Raw genomic sequence first — 11,590 nt, forward strand, 5'->3', positions numbered from 1 at the left:
TGAAAAGCCTAATAATGTATGACCTGTCCAGGGAATATTAGACATATGAGTAAATGTTGTTTAAGACACATTAACGTTCAGTTGGGACTTCTTGTGGTTTCTGGTGCTAGGCATGTTGAAGCATCTGTTACCCTGTGAAAATGCAGAATCAGCTGGATAGAGTAGCTTTTATATCATCAAGTTTAGTGGACAGATTTATGTCTCTGTTCTGCAGCTGAAAGATTTATCTCTCTGATTTTCCTAGAACAGCTCCTCTCGGATCAAAATATTTTCTTCTCAACTGCTTTAAATTATGTACAAAATCATAGCAGAAATATTTTTAAAAACTCTTAAACCATAAATCTTACTAGCATACCAACCTACCACTTGTCTTTTGTACAATGCTGCAAAACCTTCAGTTCAGTTACAGTTATATCAAGAGTTTAAAAGTGGTTAATAAATGTGTCTTTTTATTTCTAGAGCTTATTGTGAAATGGCTCTTAATTATTTCAAGATCTCTTACAGTTCTGTGTGAGGGGACAAGAATTGGGATGGTCCCACACATAGTTTGGGGTGATACTGTTGTTTGTTTAGTTAAAAGTTAACTCTGAAATTTTCTGTGGGTCATATTTAAACAATCCTGTAATTCAAAAGGCATTCTGACCCCACGCAGTATCATCATCAGCAGGTGTATTGAAATCTGGCTTGCTTAAGTCAATGTGTGTCTACTCTGTGTTGGATGACAGAAATCAGTTTGTAGTTAGGGCATGCCTGTGATTGAATCCATGTGTGTTCTTTTTCCAATCCTTTTAATTTGCTTCTAAAAATATTTTTTACAAATAATCACTCACTGTTTCCCTGAACATGTTTTACATACAAATTAGACAGAAGTCACAAAAATAAGAGCATTCTGAAAAACAATAAAAGATCCTAACATGTTGCATAAAAAAAAAAAAAAGGAGAGAAAGGAACAAGAGAGTATAAGCTTACTTCACACAATTTATATCATTCACTATAAAATATTTGATTCATATATGCTAAGACATCATGGGACATCCTTTAAAAACAGTCCTTAATCCTGTTGCTGATAGAATAAGCGTATCATCTGTAGCTGCAACGTTTTAGCAGAAAGAAAATAGCTTTAAGGGTGATTTTGATAAAAAGCAAACCCTGGAAAATTGTTAGGTTTTCAAGTTTCCATTTTTCCTGGTCTATGGTAAAAATGATAACAGTGAGAGTGAAAGGAAAAATCTGTTGCTCTAAGACAAACATTTTTTCATTTTTATGAAAATATTACGAAAAGTAGTTTGGATTTTGAAAGACAAGCTATGCACTTTTTTTAACACTTCAATCACATATTGACTAGGTCCACTGGTGGAGGAGGGCTTCTGTTAGAACAGTTTATATTTGTCTATCAATTGACAAAGCTTTCTCCAGTAGGTGTAGACACCAACTACAATACAGATACCCACAGTTGTTCCAAGTAACTCTAGGTGCTGTTTGCTTTTAATGCACAAATCCAAGAGGGTCTTCCCATGGCAATTTTTAGGTTATTCTTCCCTCCTTGTGTCCTTAGTTGTGCTTCTGAGCTGGGATCACCCAGCTTTTTTCCAAGCTCTTTCTCAGCCCGTCAGAAAGTACATGTCTCTCTTCTGTCTCCTATTCGCCCCAGGTCTCTGTGTCCCAACACAGCAATTGTTGAAGATGATGAAATCTCCCTCAGCTATTCAATAAATGGACAAAGCATGTTGCTTGAAAGGCATAGAAAAGGTTCATAGAAAGCTTCAAGTTGGCCTTCACCATCCAGTATAGCAGTTTCCTGATACTTTCTGCCCCAAAAGTCCACAAAATCCATCTAGGCTTTTAGCACTACCTTAAACATTTTTACCTGCTGGTATCACCATTTTGAAATACCTTGGTAGTTGCTTCGTACTTTACTGGGCAAGATAAGACTATAGGACTTACAACATTACTGTATGCTGTTGTTTAACAAAGATGCACTATGTGCATTTTTTAAGGATGCATTTAGGTCAAAGGAGGTGATTCTCCCCCTCTATTCTGCTTTCATGAGCACCCCCCGGAGCACTGCATTCAGCTCTGGGGCCCCCAGCACAAGAAGGACATGGATGTATTAGAATGAGTCCAGAAGATGAAGATGATCAGTCTAAAAGAAGGCCACAAACATGATCAGAGGGCTGGAGCACCTCTCCCATGAAGACAGGCTGAGGGAGTTGGGGTTGTTCAGCCTGGAGACGAGAAGGTCCCTGGGAGACCTTACAGCGGCCTGACAGTGCCTAAAGGGGGCCTGCAGGAAAGCTGGGGAGGGACTCTGGGTCAGGGAAGATAGTGACAGGACAAGGGAGAATGGCTTTAAACTAAGAGAGGGGAGATTTGGATTAGATATTCAGAAGAAATTCTTCACCCAGAGGGTGGTGAGCCACTGGCACAGGTTGCCCAGGGAAGCTGTGGATGCCCCATCTCTGGAAGTGCTCAAGGCCAGGCTGGATGGGGCTCTGGGCAACCTGGCCTGGTGGGAGGTGTCCCTGCCCATGGCAGGGGGTTGGAACTGGGTGGTCTTCCAAGGTCTCTTCCAACCCAAACCATTCTATGGTTCAATGATTTTTCATGAATACATATTCATTGCAATCTAACCCAAAGAAAATACTGGATTCTTACACATTAAAAAAAATATCAGTTTAGAATCACCGAGTCATAGAATATCCTGAGTTGGAAGGCACCCACAAGGATCATCAAGTCCAGCTCCTGGCTCCACACAGGACCACCCAAAAATCAAACCATATGCCTGAGAGCGTTGTTCAAACACTTCTTGTACTCTGACAGGCTTGGTGCCATGAACACATCCACTGTTTACACATCCACTGGTACTGTATCTACAAGCCTTTTGCAAGATGTAAAGTAGTGAGATGACTATCAAATGCTACTGATTAATATTTTCAAGCACTAGCTTTGTAGGATGCCCTTCCTCACAGTTTTGGCACATAGCCTCCGTATGAATTTGTTATTTTGCATTGAATATTATATATTCTGAAATTTTATTTTAAGCCCTCAAATTTTAATAAAGGTTTTGAGCTTTCAGAGAGGTACACCACATTCAGCATATTCCTCAAATATTTTGTCTGCAATACTGAAAGTATATTTCAAACAGTATGTGAGCCATGACAGGAATTTAATGGAAAATGTGTGTGTTTTTTGTTTTTTTGTTTGTTTTTGCATCATATTTGGTATGATCAATATGGGAATAGAAATTGTTGTATTTCTCTGATTTAGGTCCTTTTGGACCACTTTATTAATCTCTAGCTCAGTTGATGTTATTAGTTATAGTCAGAGAACAGTCACTAACATCTTTAAAAGTTATGTATTTGTTGCAAAACTGGAAGCTCACCTAATAATGCCATCTAACTCTAGATAGGTAAAGCACACGTGCTAAGAATAGGAAATACTCTGTTACTCACAGAGAGGGGATTCTGTAACAAAGTTTGGATGGGAAATTACTTCAGATAGTGTTGTTAAGGCTTGATTTCTTTATAAAAGAAGCAACGAGTCATAACAAATTATTTTCAAGTTCTATTGTTTTGGTATATACAATTGCAAGAAGGAAACAGAATGTTCTTTGTGTTTACTTCTTTTTTTTTTTTTTTTCTTCTATTTATGTTTAGCCTCATTGGTTTACCGAGGTTGGCTTTAAAGAGCTACTTTTACAATTTTTACAACCTGTTCTTGAACTAGACACTTCTTACATACATGGTAGTATGTCTAGCTTTAAGCAAGCTTTTCATCTTCTTTATGGGTTTTGTGAAGTATGCTGCACTTAGCTGATGGTATGATAAAAGCTTTTTTTTTGTGTGTGTATTTGACCAAACTTTCATTATTGCAGTTGTGTTCTAGCTATTTTCTAGCCTTTTCTTTAGAAGTAGCACTTTGCTTATCCATACGTCTACGTAATGTTCTTAGAAGGTTCAACTAAATAAGAAGCATATAGCTCATTTATGTTGGCTTCTGTTAAGGATTCTTTCTTCTTTCTAAAGCTGAGATTTATCTTTGAGGAATTTGATTATGGCAAAATAATATCCTTCACTCACCTGGTACTCAGTGAAGGTTGAGTAGTGATCTCTGTCATTTCAAGTGGAAAAACACATCTCTTTCTGCCTTGATTCTCAAGATTTCCTAGGCTTATAATTTAAATCACCAGCCCATCCATTTTTGTCCTTAAATAAAATGACCTTTCTGCCTGGAGAGACAGGAGTGAATTTGGAAGCTACAAAATGCTATTAAATAGCTGCTAAAGTCATAGCTTATGCTTGTGAAGTGCTGGGGAAGTTGCTGCCTGTCTCCCAGATGGTTCTTCATAGCTACTGAATTTTGGAGAGAGTATGGTCAGATTTAAATTTTTTGTCCCAACTTTGATAATTTTCTCTTTGTAAGGTAGTATCCTGAGGAATCAAGATACAGTGTTAAATGCTTACGTGTCTTTAGTTATTCTGAAAGGCAGCACAGAAGAATGTGATTTTTTTTCTAACTGCTTATTTGCCAATTCCCCCAAACAGGCATGGAGCAGAATGCAGAATTAGGTGGCTGTCATCTGTGTAATTCCTCATCTGCAAAACCAAAGCCTAATGAGTCTGTTTCACTGAACAGAGTTTCCCATCCATATTCAGCTGAGTATTGGGCCTTCTGGTTCTATAAGTATTAAAAATAATATTAAATCTGACTTCGGTTAACTGCAATCTGTTTATAACAAGTGGCAGACAGTATCTTCATCAGGAGATGTGCCCTATTTTAATATAGAGTAAAATTATTAATTTGGGGAAAAGTTTTTCAAATAAGATCTAAAATTTTGCTGTAACTACTTCTGAATGTTTGGCCTGGTGCTCTTTCCTGGAGGGGAGGCTATTTTTTTCAAATTCCATGAAGTTTTGGCCAACATTCTTTGCCATTAACTCTAGCCAGGTTTATCTAGATTGGCCTCACTGGCTTTAGTCGTGCACTCTATCCAATGGATATTTAATGTGAAAAAGAAAAACAGAACATGGTAGCAGGTACCAAAACCAGGACAACTTTTCCTTTCCCACTGTCTTCCCCCTGCACCTTACAGAATCTGTTTGCTAGGAAGATGTGGCTCATTCTGGTTAATGTGCTCTATTTCCAGTTCTGTTACTACCAAGTTTTGCTGTGTGCAGGACGCTAAGAACGGGTGGAGAGCATCTGAATGTCATGTGGTGTAGTGGTTAGAGCATTGTCCTGGAAGGTGGGAACTGAATGTCCATGTTTTATAAACTTAAGCCCTTCCTGAGGGCTTTTAAAAAAGGAAGGCTAAGTGAGGGAGGCTCTATTCAGGTCCTGTTCTCTGTAAAAATCATTTATCCTAAGAGTTTTCACTCAGTCTATGCAAAGACTTATACAAATGAATGCCTTTCCTCTGAACTCTGATAATAGCTTTGAGCAGTGTGAAGCTACTATTTATTTAATGAAATCTCCCACAACAAATGCATTTTAGGGGATCATTAGCCCTTTGGATTAAAGGGGAGATGATGATGATGATTATTATTATTTAGACCTTTGTAATATTAGAAAACCACTGGGCAATTCTGTATATTAGATATCTTCAGCTATGTGGAGTATCAGGATGGACAGAGCAAAGAAGCAATGTGAGGGAAGACTGAGGAATGCCAACAGCATGCTATGTGTGGGCAGCTTCCATTACCCTCTGCCTCAGCTGTGCTTGGTGCTGTCTAGCGTTGCCAGTACCTTTCAAATACAAAAATTCAACAGATTTTCCTACTTATTTTTTTTTAATTATTCTTCCGGTGAAAGGAAATAGAGCTAAGTTCCAATAATCAACAGAAAATATTACTCAATGCAGTGAAACCCAAGTCGCTTGTAATAAAATTTTCCATATTTTAAAAAGCAGTATAAACAGTAATGAAGTTTTGGCTGGCCAACCAGTGTGTCGTAATTATTGGAAGCAGAGGTGTTACAGATCTTCAGAAGTATGTCTAAGTCCAGTAGACATAAATAGAGTGTGTTGTGATCTCTTATCATCATACAAGCAGACCTTCAATTTTGGTTCGTCTCTCACAAGTCCTGAAACGTCAGTTTGAGAGAAGAATGAAAGAAATTAGAGTATTTATTACCTACATGTGCAGATTGGAGTTTTTAACTGTGCAATGGGTTAAGCCTAACATCACATGTAGTGTCAAACTGTGTGTTGCTCACCTTCTACCAAAACCATCAAATGAAGCATACTGGTGGTCCTGCTGTGATGTATTTCTGAGGTTCTTGCTCTATTCCTTCCGAGTGCATTGCTACAGCTCTTCTGGGCTGCCTTTTCAATCTCCTCACTATAAATACGTAGTATAAATATTTTGGTGATGCTGTGTGCTAAAGAAATTAGCAAGTAGCATATGACAATCACTTTTTTTTGTTATTGGTAACTTAAGAAAAACACACACACACACACACACATCTTTTACTGTGCATATTTTTCAATTTTCCTAGATTTCGCAAGGAGCATCCCTAAACGATTTACAGAAAAAGAAGAGGCGTGCGCCTCTTCCACCAACTCTGTCTGCTCCGCCCACTCCTGCCATGCCAAATAGGACAGAAGAGGTGGAAGACAAGAGGAAGAGCACAATGGGTGAGAGATGCTGTTTTCTCCTGTATAATTCCATGCATGTGCTTTCAACACTCACTGTTCAAAGTTTCTTTAATTCTGTTATGCTGTGAGTTGGGAACTTTGTAACTTGGCTGGGGTGGAGAATGCATTTACATTGCAGAATGAAAGTCTGGAAATAAGTGTTTCTATATTACCTCATTTTAATGGCACCATTCAGAGGACCAGAAAACAGTAAAATGTAGATGACACTTGTCAGATGATTTGAATGTTTTGTATGAGTTAGATAATTCAAAAGCAGTAGCTATTCTGTGCCTCTAAGGTCATGGTCATTTTGCTAGTAAAAAGTGAAGAGAGAGACAAGGCAATACTGAATACATCTGAAGCCATGGGGTCTACTAGAACTGAGGTACAACTAAGCTAGTTTAGATTCTTCTCATGTTCCTAAAGCCTGAAGACATTTTCTTTTCCTGTAGGCCTCCAAAAGTTTGACATCAAGTCAGTTGATGGTCAGTGAAGATTTTATTTTGAATTTGTTCCTAAATTAATCTCTCCTGAGTCTTTAGCTAGAAGAAGAGAACTGGTTCTCTTAAAGGAATTCCATACATAGCTGGTGACAATGAGGGAACTGTAGTCTTCAGCAGTACGTGATACACCTTTACTCTCACGCAGGAAAATGTTCTCCCAAACCTCTGTCATGATCTGACTGCTAGCTCATTCAGGTTGGTGGGAGCTTTGTCCAAGTGAGGACCCCAAGATTATGCTTTTAGCAAACAACATGATTTTGTGATGGGTAAAGATATGAGATAATAACCCCACATATTGAAACGTTTTTTTCAGTACATTAAGAGAAGCATTCAAGTGCTGTAATGCACTCAATGCACTTCAGTTCATGTCTTTGACCTCATGTTCCATAAAGTGCCTAAGACATACAGATATGACATCCTGTCATACATAATTGCTTACATTATGAAAGCCTCACAGTTTAGAAAGAAACCTCTTGGCTTTGTTCCAACATTTATTTACAGTAAATGCTTCACATTTAATGCCTCAGCATTTATGTAGCAGCAGGAGTCCATTATCTTGTGACATGCTCGACTCCATTGACATCTCTTATTTAAGCCCTCCAAGGGGAATGTTATCACTGTGCCATATAATACAGGGTTTTTCAGCAAATTGGCTTACTTTTAACTATTGCTGATGCCACAGCCTGAAACTCCTCATGTCTTGCCCTGTTGCAAGTCACTTATTGATGACATTTGGTGCTTCAACTTTTTGTAAGTGTTAATTTTATTTTGTATCAGTGCTCATAACGTTACAGCTGAAATAAAGCAGAGCATAACCACTTCTAGTCCATTCAGTGCTGTGTACATAAGTGCTAGCTGGCCAGACTCTGTTACGTAGAGTTCTGTAGTATCGTTTACTTTAATGGAGCCTTATTAATTTACACCAACAAAGAACTCATCCCACAGTAGCCCGATCCCCAGTGCTTTTCATTTTCTGCTGCTTTCTTGAATGAATACATTCATTAACAAGAAAAAAATGTTACAGTGAGGGAAGGTTGGTAAAACAGCCTCTCTTTGAGGCCCTTGCAAGAAAATGATGAGAAAGCACAGATGGCTCTGAAAGCAGGAGAGAAAAGCTGTGAAAAAAGCAAGACAGTAGTGAGGGGGAAAAAGTGCTGCAAGAAACAGGCAGCCTCATGATGAAAAAAGGATTAAAGCTACCTGTATATCTCCCAAGTTAGCCACATGAATCCAAGCAAAAGATCAATCAAAAACATCCTCGAACTGGCGAATGGGGCACATTCAATACTGAACCACTTACTCTGACCCCAAAGCATTGTGCCCAATTTCCTCAAAGCAGTTAAAAAAAGTCTGCACCTTTGCCAGCATTTAATTGTCTTCAATCTCTACAAACTAGTGACTCCTAAGTAACAAATCAGAATGGCTTAATCTTTTTTTCCTGCCTCTTGGCGCTATTCCCCTTCTCAGCAGCACCAGAGCATGAGCCTAGGAGCGATGGCACAGACCAGAGGTCCATCTCAGCCAGCATCCATCTTCAGCTATGACCAGTAGCAGATGCCTAGGGCAGGGCATGAGAGCAGAACAAGCAGGCAGTCCTGCTTCCTCAGCTGACTTGCAGCCTCCGAGGACTTGCTGAGCTGCAATAGCTCTAGGTCTGTACACCACAAACTGGCAGCAGCTTTTTGACATTGCAAATGGTTAATGCAGCGTAGTCCAACGGTGCACGTATTTATGCAGATATTGTACATAGCATTGAAATGAGCCTCCAGCAAGTTATGAGCATTTCCTTTGGTAGCTTAAAACAGTTTTATAAAGAATGACTTAATCAGCTGCTTTCCCGCAATGTCAAAATAATACAAAAACTACTCACAAAAAAGAAAAACCCGTCAACATACCTACTTAAAAATAGTTATCTGAAGCATTCTCCTTTTTCTCTTACAGAGAGGGGGAAATGGTCACATAATGTATCCTAGAGGTCAACAAATTCATGCAGTTTGGCACTTATGGAAAATAAAACATTTTTCTCTTGTTTTTATTTTCTTACACACCTTTTTTTTCACTTTTCTTTTTTGAATTTTCATCCTTCCTTATATTTGGCAAAACACCAGTGAAGATTTCAGCTGTTAGCTGGGATGTACACGTATGTGCTTAGCCTATTTCTGGTCCCAATGTTGTTGATTTAAGAGAGACCAGACTTTTCCTTCTCCCTTAATTATCTGGGGCTAAATAAGAGCAGAATTAGATCCAGAAGGACTTTGGTTGTGGGTGAGGGAAAATCATCGTGTATTTTAGAAATAACAGCAAACGTAGCAATCGTTGTCTTGACGCTGAAGTAACTAGTCGATTGATCCCCCCTGTAGGTGATGGACGGCAGGTGCCACAAAAGCCTCCTAGAGGCATCACTCGGGGTCCACCCGAGTTAGTGATCCCCCCACCCCCACCTTACCCTCCTCCTGACAGAGACAGTATGGATCCAGCAGTCTGTTACAGAGAAGCAGATGTTACAGCACCAACAAAGCTGGTACCTAAACGTATGTTTCCAAATATATGTGTGTATGCATCTCATCTCTGTTGATGGTTATTCTCAGGGGTAGCCTTTCCAGACTTTCCTTTCTGCTCTTTGGATATATGTGTCTGTTTTTTTCCCTTTTTTTCCAGCCCGTTGTCTTTTGAAATGCCCAATGCAGTGTAACTAATTGATGTAAAGTAAATTAAGGACTTGTTTGGAGACCAGTTTGCTGGAGATACCTGGCCATTCTCTGGAAGCATTTAAAAGCAACCATCAAAACGTGACTTCACCCAGCTGGAAGCAGAAATTCGTTGCCTTGTATTAATTCTCCATCTTTGATTTTCTGTACTAACATTTTTTCTCTCTCCAGAGACAAATTCCTTTGAGAGTCAATAGGTCTATCAGTCTAGGTTGAAAACTCCAGGGTGTCTCCCTTCAGGAAAATGAAGCCATTTACAGAAGCTGTATATTGTTAAAGGCCTTCCTGTCCTAATGGATACGTCTTCCTTGACATCTCTGGATAATCCTTTGTGCGCTCTTCCCCTCAGGGCATAACTGTTATCTGACAAAAAAATGCAATAGTTTCCACATCCATGTGTATTTGTGAAAAGCATGTTTTCATGCTTTTTCACGCTTACCCATTGACTGTCTTTAAGTCTTTGTACATGATCCAAGTCTTTGATCATGTAGTGTATTCTCTGCGGGCTTGACCTGCACACCCATGGAGATCCTGTAAAGGCAACAGAGCTCTGCACATTATGGCATCTCATGGACACACTTCTTTGAAGGTTAGGAGTCTGTCTCCTAACCGTGGAATAGAGAAATGCCTCCATTAGCTGCTAATTTGACAAAGATATTTTTCCAGGACATTTTCTTTACCAAAATTATTCTTCAGGTAGCAGTTAAACTGATACATTAACATCAGTGGTTTATCTGCTCAGTGCCAACTAAATCTAAAGTATTATTTTTCAAATCTGTGCTAAGGAAATACAGATTGATGAGCTTTATAGTGGGGAGAGAAAAAAAAAAAAAAAAAGAAAATCCATACTAACAGAAAACTTGAATCTTATTGAGGATTAAACCTAATTCATTTCTTTACTACCATATGCACAGAAACCATATCATACTTGAAATCTTTTTTTTTTACTAGATACCATCAGCTTGCCTACAATGTTTTCTTTATTAAAAGTCTGTTGTGGCCTTCTTTGCATTAATATTTCTGCTTCATTTGAGTTTCTACCACTCCAATATTTTGCAACACTTTCCTGATCTACCTTGGTGATCAAATACACTTTAATCAATGCAGCTCTGATGTTATCCGCCTGATCACTTGCTCTTAAACAAACACAATATCCCAGCCAAAATGATTTGATTAAGCTTGTGCATGGAAACATAAGATGAGTTTTTATTATCCTCGGTTTACTAAGAGCAAAGCAGTACTGCTTAGTGGATATTTATTTTAGACTTAAAGCATCAGTGTTGAAGAGGGACAAGTTTAGCTTCATAATTATGCTGCGCGCTACCTAGATATAGTCATGTATAGATTTACAGAAGAGAAACGTGTATAGATGTACCCATGAGAGAAGGCAGCACACACGACGGATGCTAATTATATTGCTTAATGCCATTCTGAAAGGTGCTTAGATACCGTAGCGACTGAGTGGTATAGGAACGGAGTTTTGCAATGATGGTTTTTATTGCCTGAGAATGCCTCAAGCAGTGCAAATAGGACTTTGGCGGTAGATTCAAAGGACAACAAAGTTCTCAATCTTCCTGACTCTAACCTCAGTAAGTGTTTTCTCATAGAACAAGGTGGGAAGGCGGATAAGCTACTGATGCCAGATATTGATGAAAGGCATATTTGTTCTGAAATCACTCTCAAAACAGCTTTCTTTGATGATGATTGTGGTCTCCTTTTGCTGAGTGGGTGACTGTCAGCAGCAG

General features: G+C 38.9%; 1 protein-coding gene across 16 annotated transcripts in view; it reads left to right on the top strand.

The window, feature by feature from the left end:
* The window catches only part of COBL (cordon-bleu WH2 repeat protein), a 159,392-nt gene that overhangs the window by 101,545 nt on the left and 46,257 nt on the right, over positions 1 to 11,590 (top strand). For 14 of the 16 annotated variants that reach the window (XM_072034913.1, XM_027451769.3, XM_038174013.2 and 11 more), the window contains 2 exons: positions 6,496 to 6,634; positions 9,498 to 9,668. In XM_072034913.1, coding sequence (XP_071891014.1) covers positions 6,496 to 6,634; positions 9,498 to 9,668 — 310 coding nt within the window. The remainder of the gene's footprint in view (positions 1 to 6,495; positions 6,635 to 9,497; positions 9,669 to 11,590) is intronic. The other 2 variants (XM_072034916.1, XM_072034918.1) reach the window with 1 other exon arrangement.

Source organism: Anas platyrhynchos, chromosome 2 (genome assembly GCF_047663525.1).
Source record: "Anas platyrhynchos isolate ZD024472 breed Pekin duck chromosome 2, IASCAAS_PekinDuck_T2T, whole genome shotgun sequence".
Taxonomy (NCBI): domain Eukaryota; kingdom Metazoa; phylum Chordata; class Aves; order Anseriformes; family Anatidae; genus Anas; species Anas platyrhynchos.